Source organism: Mytilus edulis, chromosome 10 (genome assembly GCF_963676685.1).
Source record: "Mytilus edulis chromosome 10, xbMytEdul2.2, whole genome shotgun sequence".
Classification (NCBI taxonomy): domain Eukaryota; kingdom Metazoa; phylum Mollusca; class Bivalvia; order Mytilida; family Mytilidae; genus Mytilus; species Mytilus edulis.
In genome coordinates this window covers 57,277,432-57,295,422 of record NC_092353.1, presented here as the reverse complement: position 1 = coordinate 57,295,422, position 17,991 = coordinate 57,277,432, and the positions used below count along the sequence as shown (strand labels likewise).

The following is a 17,991-nucleotide window of genomic DNA, read 5'->3' as shown; positions in this document are numbered from 1 at the left end:
AATTCAAACTTTTCTACATTGGTTAGAGGTATTATGTATAGGGGGAGGTTGAGATCTCACAAACATGTTTAACCCCGCCGCATTTTGCGCCTGTCCCAAGTCAGGAGCCTCTGGCCTTTGTAAGTCTTGTTTTATTTTAATTTTAGTTTCTTGTGTACACTTTGGAAATTAGTATGGCGTTCATTATCACTGAACTAGTATATATTTGTTTAGGGGCCGGCTGAAGGACGCTTCCGGGTGCGGGAATTTCTCGCTACATTGAAGACCTGTTGGTGACCTTCTGCTGTTGTTTTTTTATTTGGTCGGATTGTTGTCTCTTTGACATATTCCCCATTTCCATTCTCAATTTTATGGATATAACTCTGAATTGTAAATTTGGATTGTGATTCAATAGTTGATGCAGCATAGGTTTCTGACATTGAATGAATGTGGTCCAAGTACTTAAAAATTTTAAATTGACAATTAACCTCTAAAATGGTCCAATATTCAAAATCTTAATACATGGTTAGATGCAGCATATCAACATGATCAAAGAACCCAAATAATTCATTATTTGATGAAATCAAATAAAATTCAATTTTGGACCCTTTAGATCTCAATGTGGACCAATTTGTTAACGGGCCAAAATATCAAAAATCTAAATGAATGGTTAGATTCAGCATATCAAAGAACCCCATATCTATATATATTTAATTTTTTTGAAATCAAACAAAGTAAAATATTGGACCCCAATTTGGACCAACTTGAAATTTGGGCCCATACTAAAAATCTAAGTAAATATTCAGATTCAGCATATTAACATGATTAAAGAACACCAAGAATTTAAATATTATTAAAATCAAAATAAGTTTAATTTTGGACCCTTTGAACCTTAAGATAGACCAATTTAAACAGGACCAAAAAACTAGGAATCTAAATACACAGTTAGATTTGGAATATATATATATCAAAGAACCCCAATAATTCAATTTTCTATAAAATCAAACAAAGTTTAATATTGGCCCCTTTTGGCCCCTAATTCATGTTATTTCTAAACTCTGGACAAAAACTCTGGTCACAAACCCTGTGTTTGAGTTTCATAGATTTCTGTTAACTTATACTAAAAGTAATTATGCGAAAACTAAGTGTCTTCGGATCACGACGACTACATGATAAAATTGAGAATGGGAATGGGGAATGTGTCAAAGACCCCCCTTTTTTGGACTATCAATGCATTTGAATGGGGACATGTAATTACCCCCCCCCCTTTTTTTGTCCTGGGTTAGGAAACCCCTTTTTAAAATGACTGGATCCGCCCCTGAAGGGTCTATCATTAAGTTTGACAACTTCAGACATACTACTTTACCAAAAAAATACCTGCTATTTCATCCATAATATTTTAAAGAAAGAAATTTGGAAGGAGTATGATTTTAATTTGCAAGTTATACACTATCCAAACTAGAAACCTAATAGAGTAGATATATACTTGACTAAGGGAGCTACCATTTGATTTTTATGGGGGGGGGGGGGGGCTAGGATGAAAAATTTTATCCTGCATTTTTTTTTAGCTGTAATCTCTGTCCTGCCTTTTTATTTTTCACTCTGTTTGTTCCTGCCTTTCTTTTTTTAGTTTATCCTGACTTTTTTTTACCAAAATTGTCGTCCTGACTTTTTTTTTTGCTAGTGTCTCATCCTGCCTTTTTTTTCTTCTCAAAACTCCTGTTCTGCCTATTTTTTTCAAATTTCATCCTAGCCCCCCCCCCCCCCATAAAAATCAAATGGAAGCTCCCTAATTTAAATCAAACTTGGGGTGACTGGGGACAAAGATTTAAGGGAATAGATGACAGTTTACCTACAATGATCTAGCTTCATGGCAATGGCATACATTACAGACTACATGTACATCATATACATGGTCCTTCTTAATTGTGTTTAAACTTTGGGAGTTAATTTTTTTAATGTTTAAAGCTTACAATTTCAACTACATACATTTATCAAGATTTGATTCTACATTTATATATAATTGTGTATGTCACATGTATGTACATGATGTATTTTAATGTAAAGCATCTGAAAACTCATTAGCCGTTTCATATTTATTTCAGTTCTTCAAAAGGCAAATTTATATGAGCCTATGCCTGAAAACAGAGATTTCTTATTAAGGAGAAAGCCCCGCCCCCCCCTTTTTGGTATGAAATATTTTGTTGATTATATAGGGAATCACTGAAGCATGACTGGAGCAAGCATCCCCCTCTGCCCCCCCCCCCAAAAAAAAACCAACAAAAAATTAAAAAAATGGAAATTTCTGGATCTGCCCATGTCAACCTTTCACTCAGGTCATTGGTGAAGAGTTGTCACACAAAATAAATGATATCAAATGTTCATATGTATATGTTTTAGCTCGTGTAGGTGTAAGGAGGCAACCATTTGATTTGTAGGGCGAACAGGGTGAATAATCTTGCCTTGTAAAACTTGTGCTATAAATAAAAATTAATACATTTCCATTTAAAAATCCGTCAGCCCAATCTCATCCAGTGAAATAGATTATTATCTGTTTTCGAAATTATATGGAAGTAGTTAGTAGTTCAGACGCATTGCAAGGCATTTTTTCTAAGGAGACGTGTAGACTCATTTAATTGGGGGAATGGAACCAATAAATTGATAGGATCCGATATGATCTTCCCAGTACGGAGCACCTATTTTTTATAATATAGGTAATTATTATTAGTGTCGGTGATCTCACAAGTAAATCAGAGAAAATATTGCATGCAAATTAATGAGCAGAGAAGAGACAATTATCAACTTGTGTATTATTCATTTTCTCGCAGTTATTTACGGTAAATTAACTATATGTATATATATCCCAAAACAGGTGTTCGGTTCTAGTACTATACAATTTAGTAAAACTGCTATATTTTGGGGCCGAAAAGGGGTCTTACTGAACCTACTCCTTTATAAATCTTAAGTAGGAATGCGTGGGTTCCATTTCATGAGACCTACACGGATTTTTTATAAAATAAATTTTAAAATTATAAATACAGTTTTCAATTCTTTCCCGGCATAAATAAAAAAATGTGAAAATAAATAATCTTTTGAAAATAATACGATATGGTTTAATTATTTCACTTCATTATAATGATAATGATAAATCCTTTAGATCTGAAATGTTTAATTAAAACGAATTTATCATTTTGATCTACCGATAAACTTTAAATTGAAGTGACATGGTCAGTTAAGTAACCTGATTATAGTTGCATGGCTGATTACCATCTTACAGGTGACCCAGTAATTTTCCATATGACACTAGCGTGTACCCTTGGGGTGTGTATAAATTATTTTTTGGGGAACATCCTGTCCACGTGTAATACTTAGCATATATTGCAACATTTGACATTAAACAAATTTTCTTTGTAGCAATGTTCAACCACACAGAAAATTTCACAAAAAAAATATGATAAAATCATAAGAAAAAGAATAAGAAATACTAACAAATAAATTTGGCATTAATAAAACGGGGATTCGTGTATTCAAGAGCTTATTTTCAGTGGACAACAACAAATGGAAGTTTTTAACGACCTTGACTGGCTATAATATATATATAGCACTTGCACGGTCGTTCCAGTGGACATATTTCATACCAGATTACCTATTCTTTTTATATATATGACAATTATTGTTCAATCTGATACACGTACCTATAATGTACAGTATTTTGAACAGCTTCAAATATATGGGGTCCGTAGTAATACCGCAAAGGATCTCCTTAGTGCACTAAGAACAAAAATGGCCAAGTTTGGATGAATTTGGCCCAGTAGTTTCAGAGGAGAAGATTTTTGTAAAAGATGACTAAGATTTGCGAAAAATTGTTAAAAATTGACTATAAAGGGCAATAACTGCTAAAGGGGTCAACTAACCATTTCGGTCATTTGACTTATTTGTAAATCTTACTATGTTGAACATTATTGCTGTTTACAGTTTATCTGTATCTATAATAGTATTCAAGATAATAACCAAAAACAGTAAAATTTTCCTAAAAATACCAATTTAGGGGCAGCAACCCATCAAAGGGTTGTCTGATTCATCTGAAAATTTCAGGGCAGATAGATCTTGACCTGATAAACAATTTTACTCCTTGTCAGGTCAAGATCTAAATGCTTTGGTTTTTGAGTTAAAAGCCAAAAACTGCATTTTACCCCTATGTTCTATTTTTAGCCGTGGTGGCCATCTTTGTTAGATGGCTGGGTCACCGGACTCATTTTTTAAACTAGATACCCGAAAGATAAATGTGGCCAAGTTTGGATGAATTTTGCCCAGTAGTTTTAGAGGAGAAGATTTTTGTAAAAGATTACTAAGATTTACGAAAAATGGTTAAAAATTGACTATAAAGGGCAATAACTGCTAAAGGGGTCAACTGACCATTTCGGTCATGTTGACTTATTTGTACATCTTACTTTGCTGAAAATTATTGCTGTTTACAGTTTATCTCTATCTATTATTATATTCAAGATAATAACCAAAAACAGCAAAATTTCCTTAAAATTACCAATTCAGGGACAGCAACCAAACAAAGGGTTGTCCAATTCATCTGAAAATTCAGGGCAGATAGATCTTAACCTGGTAACAATTTCATCCCATGTCAGATTTGCTCTAAATGCTTTGGTTTTTGAGTTATAAGCCAAAAACTCCATTTTACCCCTATGTTCTATTTTTAGCCATGGTGGTCATCTTGGTCGGTTGGCCGGGTCACCGGACACATTTTTTAAAATAGATACCCCAATGATGATTGTGGCCAAGTTTGGTTTAATTTGGCCCAGTAGTTTCAGAGGAGAAGATTTTTGTAAAAGTTAACGACGACGGACGACGGACGACAGACAACGACGGACGAAGTACGACGGACGCAAAGTGATGGGAAAAGCTCACTTGGCGCTTTGGGCCAGGTGAGCTAAAAATGGACCAAATAAACAAGTGCTGCTTGTTAACTGTTATAAACCCCGTCTAGATATTTATTTAAAGTTACCTTGAACATCTACCAAAGTGTCAGAAAGTTGTTGTTTCATATTGATTACAGTTTTCATTTTAAACCAAAAATGTTTGTTGGTTATGAATGTTACTAGCAATGTACACTATGCCCTCTTGGTGGTTTCTTATTTTGATTATTATTACAAAAATATTGAAAATCTACTTGAAAATAAAATCACTGTGGTAATATATTTAAAGTATCACATAGTCTCGAAATATATCCTATATATATATTATTGTTATCAGTTCCCCACATCCGAAGTAATGATTTAAAATGATTAAACATGTCATATTTGATAGAAATGCGAACGGAAATAAAGGACTCTTTACTAAAGCGTAAACGACAATGAAGATGACATTACACTGAGGTTATATTTCGACGATTCATTAATTTATAAAACCAAATACGTGTATCGGACGGGAAATGGGTAAATTTCGATAATGACACCTATACTATTCTGCTGGATGTTGAATTTTACCGTGAAAAGCTACAGGTCTATTTAAAAACTGCCCTATACTTTTATGTATACAGCAAAGACCGGCTAATTATAATAAAATAATCTGTAAATTTGTTATATTCAAACATTGAAATGAACTCTTATTTAGCAAACATTATTATTCGACAAGTTTTGACCACGGTAAATATCGTTGTTAAGTAAACATTACTCCTGCCAAAATATTTTCTTCCTTTTTGTACAGTTTAGTTTTGATCTAAAATTATTTGTAAGCTAATATTTCATCAGAACAAGGAAACATATGAAAACCCAGTGCATGCCACCCCATTGTATGTCATTACGTTGACTTGAATATTAAAAGTATAAGCAATGGTGACAAGACGGGATTGTGAATTTGACATGCTATTTATACAAAAGCAATAAATCTGTTTTCTTACAGGAATTTTTAACATTTTTATTTACTAATTTTTCTATATTTTTCTACGCTGTTGGAAAACAATTATAAGCGAAAATACATTTCAAAATCAATTGAAAAATATCAATACTTTTTTAATGAAATATACTTCTCGTACATGTAAGAGTAAAACGGGTTAGAATAAATTAATTATATTACATTTTTTGTAGATTTTCTGGTCATAAGGTCGTCTTTTTGGTATTCATTGGTAAATTTTATCTGCAATCCTTCCATATCTTAAAACTGATAAAAGAATAATTCACCCGAAAACCATGACAATTTGCAATGTTTTTGTGAAAAGGAAATGCACATGTCATATTTGTATGTCAATAAAGCAATCTGCATTATCTCCCTTATCCATTTTGTTTTACATAGATTGATGTGACCAATAGAAAGACACACTACACTCCTTGTGGTTTAAAACAAAGGAAAATTGCAACAAGTAGACATGAAGATGTCATTTTTCATATGTCTCTATGACGGCCTTTCAAGAATGTGGACATCGTACAGGCCTTTTGACTTTGCGATTGTGGTGTGGGCAATGTGTATGGCTTTTAGTACAGTGTGGAGTGCAATTACCACAACATGGATGACGATGCTTGGATGCATGTAACTTCAATGTTGATGACGATAACTACGACTTATGATCCTTTAGACTTGGTATTCAAATTGTGGTTTTCGATAATGATGTTTGTAATATTCAGTAAGTATACATATTATCTTGTTTGTCGTGCAATATAATAGCAAACTATGACATATTGTATCGATAGCTGTAAAATATTTTCTTCAAATGTAATGTTTGAACAAATGCCTTGGTTAATATAAATGGGCATATGTACCTATAATGGTTTACTTTGACAAATTGTGACTTTTTTGGAGAGTTGTCCCATTTGCACTCATATTCCATCTTCTTATATCGATATACCCTTTTTTTTAAACAGTTTTTATTTTTCTAAGGATGATTTATGTACCAGCAGTCCTTATTTATTTAACTCGAGAATAATCCAATATAGTTTAACATTTGGTATTGAAATGATTAGAAACACATTGCACAAAGTCGATCTTTTAATCGAGCATGTTGGGATTAGAAGCAGAACTGGAAAGGGGCTGATACTACCTCAATTTTTTTAATCGGAATGCACATTTCGAGGATTTTTGTCTAGAATATACTAACATAAAAGTTATTGAAAAACAGGTCATTATCTTGATAGATATATTGACTCCCTAAAGGACAGTGATATTAACTAAGACAGCGATAATGACTGAGTCGCAGACGCTAATGCATAACCGATATGAAATAAATCAAATTAACATTACTGGTTGAATCTACCTGAACACACTATTCTGACAGAGTATCTTACTGTGCATAGACTTTGGGAGTGAACTTTCGGAAGTTGTTGAGTCGAACATCCAGAAGACTCGGCTAAATAAAATCACCATAGATACACACTTATTGTTCTTCATTTTTTGTAACGTACAAGCTTAAAATATACAAAAGGATATTTTCAGGATCCCTTATTTCATAGTGCAAACTGCTTAAATATGAAAACTAGCGGTGTTTCATTAGTGGAGGATGATCTGTTTACCCTTTCAGATCACTTCATGTAACAATGGTTCGTGTAGCATATTCAGTTTTATTTTTATGCCCCACCTACGATAGTAGATGGGGCATTATGTTTTCTGGTCTGTGCCTCCGTTCGTTCGTCCGTTCGTTCGTTCGTCCCGCTTCAGGTTAAAGTTTTTGGTCAAGGTAGTTTTTGATGAAGCTGAAGTCCAATCAACTTGAAACTTAGTACACTGGTTGCTTATGATATGATCTTTCTAATTTTAAAGCCAAATTAGACTTTTGACCCCAATTTCACGGACCACTGAACATAAAAATGAAAGTGCGAGTTTCAGGTTAAAGTTTTTGGTCAAGGTAGTTTTTGATGAAACTGAAGTCCAATCAACTTGAAACTTAGTACACTTGTTGCTTATGATATGATCTTTCTAATTTTAAAGCCAAATTAGACTTTTGACCCCAATTTCACGGTCTACTGAACATAGAAAATGAAAGTGAGAGTTTCGGGTTACAGTTTTTGGTCAAGGTAGTTTTTGATGAAGTTGAAGACCAAACAACTTGAAACTTAGTACACATGTTCCATATGGTATGATCTTTCTAAATTTATTGCAAATTTAGATTTTTTATCCAATTTCACGGTCCATTGGACATTGAAATTGATAGTGCGGGTGGGGCATCCGTGTACTTAGGACACATTCTTGTTTCTAATGTGTTTGACTGTTTTTGTTGTCTTTCCCTCCCCTTTTGTTGTATCATGGTGTTTGATGTTTTATCTATTATTTAATTATTTAACTATTGCATACCTCTTCGTACTTATGTGACAGCATAACTGTATTCAAATGTGGATATTTTGAAATAATAAGAAATAATAAAAATCTCTTTTCGGTATAAACTTAAGGTTCCATTGATGAAGATTTGTTAATTAGAAAAGATTCAAACATTTTTTTATTTTTTTTAGGGATGGGAATGCAACACTTGAAGGTATTCAAGTTACTACACACTCGTTCCTAGCAAAATATACACGATTTGCATGCACATATAAGCAACATGCAGCATGGCATAAATGAAAATAACAGACGATTTGCCGACTGTTTTAGACATCAGATAGAAACAGAGCACAGAAGGTATCAGGAACTTCTCTCAATGAGGCAGTATTTTCGAAATGCACAAGTTCCAAGCAACAAAGTCAAAAAGCTGAAAGATAGATTGAAAAAGCTCCAGACCCAAAAAGAAGCTGCTATTAAAGAGTTGAATAATTTGGCTGATAATTTAGATGAACATTTTAGCAGAATAAAAAAAGCTAAAATAGCAGGATCGGCTGTCGCAATCGGTGGTACTGTGTTAGTTGTATTAGGCTTGGGTGTAATACCTTTCTCGTTTGGAACGTCTACGATATTAAGTATTGCAGGTTTGTATACATTTGAATATTTTTCAACGAGATATAGAAAACGATATTAACCATGTTAACGTGACAATAAATGATAATACGATATAATTTTAAAAAGCTAGATAATAACAATATGACTATACATTTTTTTATTACCATATGTCTGTCTGAATTCAGAATATCATGTCATTCTAAATCGCCAGTAAAAGTAGTCATTGGTCAATTTTAGCAGGTTTTTTTAATGACAAATTGTCAAATGTCAATAGACCTCCGCTATTGTCATTTCTATTCATCCCTACCATGAAAAAAATGTGTAAATGTTATTGAAGTTCTTTCTCAATTGGGACAACAAAACAAAGGCAATATCAATTGTGTTTCGATAGAAGCCATTTATGTGTTGTAAACTTTTATTAACCTACTAAGTACATTATTGCCAAACTTGACTGTTTATTATAAACCCTAAATGGGCTTAATACAGACAAACTGGGCATTAATACAGGGCCATTACAGAAAAACAAGACCATTTCAGAAGAAACAGGGCCATCACAGAAAAAACAGGGACATTACAGAAAAACAGGTCCATTGCAGAAAAACAGTGTGAAAATCGAATATAATAGATTTAACATGGCCGCCGATTTCAAATATAGGGATCACTGTTCATTCTGTTTTCCAACACATAACTTCTGTCAACTTAATATCTTGGATATTTGGTATATTAAAAGCTTTATGATGGTGAAGTACAAATTATTTTTTTCAAACTAAACTGTCATTAAAAGAGTAGAGAGTACATCAAGTTGGCAGCAACACATAGACTTTTGTTTAGTTGGTAAATAAATGTGTTAAGAAATGGGTGTTTTTATAATGGCCCTGTTATATGTCCTCGGTCAGTAATAATGGCCTCGGATGTCTGTAATGGCCCTCGGCGTTGCCTCGAGCCATTACAGACTTCCTCGATCATTATTACAGACCTTGGACATAAAACAGGGCCATTATAAAAACACCACATCATTAATACTATAGTACTAATGCGGTAAAAATACTAGTGGCCCGAATACCTGTAGTTCATCGCAGTCTAAATATATAAAAAAAAATAATAACAAAAAAATTGATTGAGGAAGAATATAATATTTTAAATTCTGTGGTTTAAAATTAATCTTAAAGATTTTAAAGTATGTTTACAGTGCTTTACAAGGAGTAGTACTATCAAATAGATATGTTTTTAGAAATAGTTCTTATTAGATAGCAATCTTTTCATCATCCACATGAAACAGATCACAATTAGAAGCTTACGAAGTATTCACATTACTACAACTGATCCCAGCAAATACTTTATTTTTATTTGAGTTGCAAAAACCTAGTTTGTGTTTGTATATCAGATATATAAACATGATAAAAAAAAGTATCGTTATCCCCATTTTATCTTCCACAAACGAAAAACTGTTCTTGAATAAATTAACGTTTTTTTTTTAATTATTGTAGGCGAAATCCAATCATCATTAAAACAAATTTTGTTGAAACTTATCTATTCTTTAGTCATCGTAGGTTATAGCCAGTTGTTATAAGTGTATAGATTATATAAAATTTTCAATGAATAAGATCACATTTTTATTTAGGGGCCAGCTAAGGCCTCCTTCGGATGCGAAATTTTCGTTGCATTAAAGACCAATTGGGGGCTTTTGGTTGTTTTCAGCTCTTTGGTCGGGTTGTTTTTGACATATTCCCGATTTCTATTTTCAACATTAAACATTAACCACAGCTATTTGTAAAATCATTAACCATCATGAAAAATACCTGTACTAGCTCAATCGTCAATTGAAACAACGGGGACTGTTTCAAGAGTCAATATATAGTATAATTTGTATTAAATGTGCCTTTTTTTTACTGTTAAATGTATTCCAATATTTGTAGGCGGTGTTGTTTCAGGAGCTGGTGGAATCACAGCAGGTGGTTCTTCGGTTGTCGAATCTGTCCTGTCATCAACGAGACGAAAGTCTGCACAGAAAATCTTAGATGATTACAATTCAAATATAAAAGAAATAAGATGCGAATGTTTAGAAATTGGTGAAATTCTAAGTAAAAATTCCAATAATATGGAGACAGAATTTAGACCATGGTGTACTTTTTGGAATAAATTGGTACTTGGAGCATCTTCAATTACTCATATTTCTTGGAATACGATTGCAAATCCAATCTTGAACTCATTGAAACTTGCATCTGTTGGCGAAGATGTGGCTGCAGCCGGTCTACGAGGAGCTTCGGTGGCTGAAAGAGCATTCACTATTGTTGGTGGTGGTGTTGGCATTCTTTTGATGCCTCTTGATATTTACATTTTAGTAAAGTCGTCCATCGATTTGCATAAAGAGACTCCACACAATATTTCCTTGGACATACGAAATATTGTCGATAAGCTGAACAAAGAAAGTCCGTCTGATCAGGAGATCGAAACCATGATCGAAGCAACATTTAATCGAGGAACAATGTCAGCTTGTTGGGCATACCAAATAATCAATTGAATTAATAGAAATAACGAAGGAAGAAATATTGCATATGGTAATAGATCTTTGCTAAAACACAGGATTTTTTAAATGTTCATATATGACTGAATTATCAAATGTTTATATATTACAAGTCGTTCGTTATTTTATGTTAATTTACTATGTCGATCCGCGGTTTAATTGTTTGTATTTGTTTGTAGATAGATGTTAACAAATAAACAGATATGCTATTAAAAGCAGTTGAAACATAATGGATTTTGAGTTATAAATACTCATCTGATCATTTGTAAAATATGACTTATTATTAGCTCAACTTTCCAAAAGGACCAAGTGAGATTTTCTCATATATGTCCGTCGTCTCTTAATGTAAGAACATATTCTCCTCTGAGCCTACTACTTTACCAATATTACGCAAAATTTTCACAATCATCATTAGAATATCTAGTCTAAAGTTGGCGACATGATCGCCATGGCTTCAAAAAGAACATATAGGTTACATTTAAGTTTCGTCTATTATCGTGAAAAATGCTATACAGAGAAAAATCTGACATAGACAGAAATTTAAGAGTTTGGATTTCTACCTACTGTCTATTATCGTTAAATCTTTGTCACTACTCCTTAATTGAGTTGTTGGTTAATGAATATTTCATACACATAAGTAGTATACCTAAAACGACAAAGTTATTTTTCATTTACCAGTGTATTTTTTTTTTTTCAAAAGTGATGAATTTCGAAGTGTTAAATATTTCTCGTGGTGTCTTGTCATGGCTTATTTGGACTTGTTTGTTTTCTTTTTGGCCTTGAAGGTTTGTCCCTAATATTTTATGAACTGTGCATTTGCATTCAGAGATCGCAGATCAAATTTATTCGTTCATAGTGTGTTAATTTACGTTTTTTGATTGAGTTAAGCCTTCCAATTGATATTATATCGTGTGTTTTCCTATGTTATGATGCTATTGTTTCAGAAAAAGGAAGAATGTTTGGTACCATTAAAACGTTTAATCCCGCTGCAAATGTTTGCACCTGTCCTAAGTCAGGAATCTGATGTACAGTAGTTGTCGTTTGTTTATGTAATTTATACGTGTTTCTCGTTTCTCGTTTTTTTTGGTTTTTTTTAATATTAAACATATTTTATTAACAATCACCTGTTACATCAACCCTCAGTTGCCCAGGGAAGCAACTAAGGGGCCCCAATTTTTACAGTCTCATTTGTCGGGGAAAAGCAAATGAGAAAAAAAAACTACCACTATAAATTATTAACAAATGTACATGTACCTGCAATCATTATCGATCTATATATCTAGACCTCTCACCATATATAATTATTTGAATAAAGTATGTTTTTTATCTTTATTTATTTCTCACAAAGGCTACCTGTATTTATTAAGCAGTTTCAATTTTATCGTACGTCAAGTCTTTTGTTATGTTAATTTCCATTACATTAAATTTCTAGTCGAGTGATCATTTACCACGTGCGATTTGTTAAAGGAATGTGTAGTTCATTCATAAAAAAAAAATGGATTAATGATTTTGATTCCAAATAAGGATTAATTTCAAAGATATGGTGAGTAAATATTTGTTTATAATATGAACCTGTTGATACAACATGTCTTGTTACAATTAGATGATATACATGAATACATACACAACAGAAATTACATGTAGGGAGTTGAGAGTAGTGTACATATTATTATTCAATCAGTATCAAAGAGGTCATTACACTGACCTGACCACGCAAAATATATATTTATATACAAAAATGTCACACATAGTAGAAAAAGCTTCGATTTTCGTATTTGGTTTAAGATATTTGAGCAAAAATTGCATTTCATGTTTTATCATATTTAAAATCACCGATTTACTTATCCCTTTCTTTTGATATTTTGCGATATTTCGTTTCTCGTTTTTGATATAGATTAGACCGTTGGTTTTTCCGTTTGAATGGTTTTACATTAGTAATTTTGAGGCTCTTAATAGCTTGTTGTTCGGTGTGAGCCAAGGCTCCGTGTTGATTGACCTATAATGGTTTACTTTTATAAATTATTTGAATAGAGAGTGGTCTCATTGGCACTCACAATACATCTTCCTATATCTATGTTATTCGAAATGCCGTTTACCAACTTCACACGGAAGTCCAGGGTTAACATTTGCCATCGCCTGGTGTCCGTCGCCGTCCGTAAAAACTTCTACAAAGATCACCTTCTTTCAAACTTTCGTCGAATTAACCAAGCGTTACTACCATCAACAAAGGGATGTCTATTTTTGAAATGTGTCAAATGACTCCGACTGCCATCAAACATGGCCGACAAAGGTTAGTACAGAACAAAGGGGGTGAAACATGTTTTATTCAATATCTTGAAACCTCTTTAGATAGAAAAAATGATAAAATTAAAATTGTTCAGAATTATGAGATCTAATTAAAATTTAATTCATAAAAACCGTCAGACGACTTCTAATATGCGTTTTTGCACATGGGGTTTTCATTTTTTCCTATTATTTAAAAAAAATCAAAATAGACACAAAAAAAACTTCATCGTGCAAAGATAATCCGGACGGGAATAACTACAAATATGTTATACCTGCAGCCGAAATCGACAGATGACTCCTTATTTGAGTTATTGCCCTTTTATAACGATTTTTTTCTAATTTCAATTTTTTTCTTTTTATTTAAAAAATTATAACACATTTTTTAAGTTCTATATATAATAACTTAAATAAGCAAACACAATCAGCAAGACGAGACTTCTAAAAAAATGCGAAATAACATGTTATACTGTTATGTCATCATTTTCTTGGATTGCAAAACCAATCAGTATTGGGAATTTTTGAATACATTGTTTTGTAAAAATCAGCATAATTACCTTCAGTTGCATATCTTTTTTCTAGTTTCATTTAAACAAACTTCATAGGCACTAAACTTCATGAATATATAGCTATGGATTGCATAAGAAATTGATAAAAGTGTCCTTCATTCAATCAGAGACAATAACTAAATACGAATGTGAAAATCGTTCAAAGCTAACTTGACCATAGGTAGTCGATCGGAAATACGGGCGGGAAATTCGGAATGCTACCGGAAAAATAGGATATCTTGAATTGGGACAGAAATTAGACTTACAACAGGTAACCTACAGACCATCACATCATAGTTGCAAAGGCCTTTCACATACCGAGATCATAGCACCACCTCCACATGCGGCATCAAATTAAGCAACGTCCTGCACAGTCTAAAGGACTCGCCCCATTTTGGCAAATGTTTTACAGCCGGCTTAAAGAAAATAACTCATTATAGAAACAGTTGTACCATGATTAACATTCTGTACGTAAGACGCGCGTTTCATCTTCAAAAGAATCATCTGTGACGCTCGATTAAAAATAATGAGAGACCAAATAAAGAACGCAGGTGTAGAGCAATGGGGACCCAAAATGTCCAAACTTTTCAACATGCCTTTCCGTAGAGTATCAAAGTGCGATTTTTGTAAGCGCTGATAAACACATATTGTATATTGCTGTCGGATTCCCAAATTTTGTACTTTGAATTCTGAATTTTGAATTTTAGATTTCGAATATTTAATTTTGAATTTTAAATTCTTAAATATAAAAGATCCTTCTAAATTTGGGTTTTATATATCATACCTAAAGTAGACATGTAAACTATTTATGTATAATTTGTTTTTCATAACGTTTAATTGTCCATATGTTACTGATCTGTCTAGGTATTTTTTTAAATACCTGGAAACAAATGAAAAACATTGAACAAAATGCCTTAAATTATTTTATAGAATGAAATGTTATGAATGTATAATTAGTTTTTACTACAATAGTAGATACCGTCGTGAGAATTATACGATTAAAAAATAACAAAAATAAAGCATAAAAGAAGGAAACGAGTTTTATAATTCTACGACAATTGGGACATGGTCATTTTTCACATGAAAGTAAGACTGTCCTACAAGTCAGAGGTTTAGTAAGCTTTAAAACCAGATTTAATCCACTATTTTCTACATGAGAAAATGCCTGTACCAAGGCAAGAATTTGACAGTTGTTATCCATTCGTTTGTTGTGTTCGGGCTTTGTTTTTGCCATTTGATTAGAGACTTTCCTTTTTGAACTTTTTTGAGTTCAGTATTTTTGTTATTTTACTTTTTTCAAACAAATTGTCTACTCTTATGGCACACGTAAACATTTTAAACATAAGATTAAAATATATATATGAAACCCTTGTTTCAGTGGTTGCTTGCAAGTTGCCGTAATTTTACCAATAAGCTCAGATCAATGACACAATCAATGGAAAGTGAAACCAGCTGTATATTTACTCATTATGCAAGTGTTACCTGAATGCTGCTACTTGACGTCTGACGCACGAAAGGGAAAATAAATATGAAACCATCTCCCATGGCGTAAAGTATATCTTAGCTAATTATGCACATGGTAGACAAAAAAATTAACTCTGTTTCGCATTATTCTAACTTTTATCTTGTAAAAACATGATCATTGTTATTAGTGATTTAGCATGTGAAATCTAAATTTTGACTGCTTGGCGTATGTTTGTTATCCCAAAGGAAGAAATTTCCAGAAAAAATATCGGACCTCTTTTTTTCCAAAAGTTATAAATAGCAGGAGTATAATTTTATACACAGTGGTAGGCATCAATTATTATTTTAACTTGGTAAAATACCAAGTAGTAAATTACATAATTTGATCCAGAAGTGTGACACAAACTCTTTCTGCTGCCCACTCTATGAACATTCGCGTACACTTACAGCTTTTTACCACAATAGGTTGTTCTTGCGTATCGATAAGCCTGAAGATCATGAACGGCACTTTCTAAAAATTAAAGATATTAACAGAGGATTGATGTTATCAACCTATCGAGTATACTTGATGACTTTATGATTCAAAGTTTTATACCTCCCTTTGTTGATAACACAGAACCACCTATCATTTCGTTCACATAAAAAACAGCAGAAGTTTAATTTTTAGTTATAAATCAGTAACATCATACTTCAATGAAGAAACATAGTTATCCTCTTCCTTGAAACTGTGAATCGCCGAAGTTTAGATATGATCCGTATGACCATGTTATTACGGGAGACCTCAATATTGTCAAAGACTGAGAGGCTAGAAACTTAAAAAAAAAGGACCAACATATCGTCCTCCATTTAAAATAGATTTGAAACAGTGTCGTCAGGTCACAAAAAGCGCATTTTTCCTCGTATTGTAAAATGTAAAAAATCTCTTGATTCTTATATAAATAGATATATGAATGTTGTTGATATTCTACATTCTAAAATGATTCAGAATTTAATAAAAGTGTACATAAGAAATCAACTTCAAGAATTTTCAAACCGGTTTGTGTTTGTACCGTCCGACAAAGCGGCCAACAATGTGGTGGTGGTATGCCGTAAATACTCATTGTACATTGTACTATACGGACGTTTTTAAGAAGAAATCCTAAATTTATCTACATCCAATTCCATATGCTCCACAAAAATTCATATAGTCGACAAACATATCATAACCACATCACAGCTTAAGGCTTCTTCCGAACATTTGGATCATGTGTATGTCCCTACTATGTATGGGTTACCTGAACTACACAAAAACAGTGAAATATCGTTTCTCGGCCTCTAGTAAGTGTTCTACAACTAATAATTCAGTGTTTATAACAAGTTCCTTGACTACTATAAAAGAACTTAACATTAACTTTTGTTGTCAAATAATTGAAAATAGTGGAATTAAACTATTTTTGAAGTGTAAAACAATTGTTTGCATGTTTTAGACAAATTACGTGCTTTTGATGGTCCTTTTCATTCTGTTGACAGTTTTTACTCAATGAATGATGGGTAAATATCTTGCCACACCCGGTATGTGTTTTTTGTTTGAAGTGTCCTTGTATCAATCTGATGAGTTAGGCCAACTGATTTTTAAAGTTCGTTCTTTAAAGTTGTACTGTTTCTCCACTGTACCAGGTTAGGGGGTTGGGATTCCCGTCAACACCACCACATTCTGTATGTATATGCCTGTCACAGATCAGGAGCCTATAATTCAGAGGTGGTCGTTTGTTGCTGTGTTGCATATATGTTTTTCGTTCACTTTTGTAACATAAATTAAGCCGTTAGTTTTTTGGTTTGAATTATTTTACATAAGTCATTACGAGGTCTTTTATAGCTGACCTTGCGGTAAGGACTTTGCACATTGATAACAGCCGTCTGGTGACCTATAGTTGGTCATTTCTGTGTCATTTGGTCTCTTGCGAAAAGTTGTCCCACTGACAATCATACCACATCTTCTTTTTTATATTTATTCGGGTTATTGTTCAAGCAAACACTGCAAGGTCGCCGATCGTATCATAACAGTTCAAAGATTACGTGTATTAAAATGAACATCAGCAGTCAGTCAATTGTTTCTGCTGATTTTCTGCACCGAAAATCTGATAAATTCTAGACATTGTTCTAAATGTTCTCTGTATAGGTAATGCCATTTCTGTATATTTCCTTTCTGATTATAACAATAACTGTGAGTATCTAAGAAGGAATGATCTAATTCCGGACTGTTGATAAACTATAGCTGCTTTTTTTTTTTGGGGGGGGGAAGGGGGGGGGTCATATTCATTGTGTCGTCGCTTTTACATTTTTACG

The 17,991-nt window shown here is 32.9% G+C and overlaps 1 protein-coding gene across 1 annotated transcript; it reads left to right on the top strand.

Moving 5' to 3' along the window:
- Positions 1-8,432: 8,432 nt before the first annotated feature.
- Positions 8,433-11,518, top strand: LOC139491525 (apolipoprotein L2-like). The gene is made up of 2 exons (XM_071279262.1): positions 8,433-8,876; positions 10,764-11,518. The coding sequence occupies exons 1-2, from the start codon at positions 8,516-8,518 to the stop codon at positions 11,366-11,368; spliced, it is 966 nt and encodes a 321-aa protein (XP_071135363.1). The 5' UTR covers positions 8,433-8,515; the 3' UTR covers positions 11,369-11,518.
- The last annotated feature ends 6,473 nt before the right edge of the window (positions 11,519-17,991 follow it).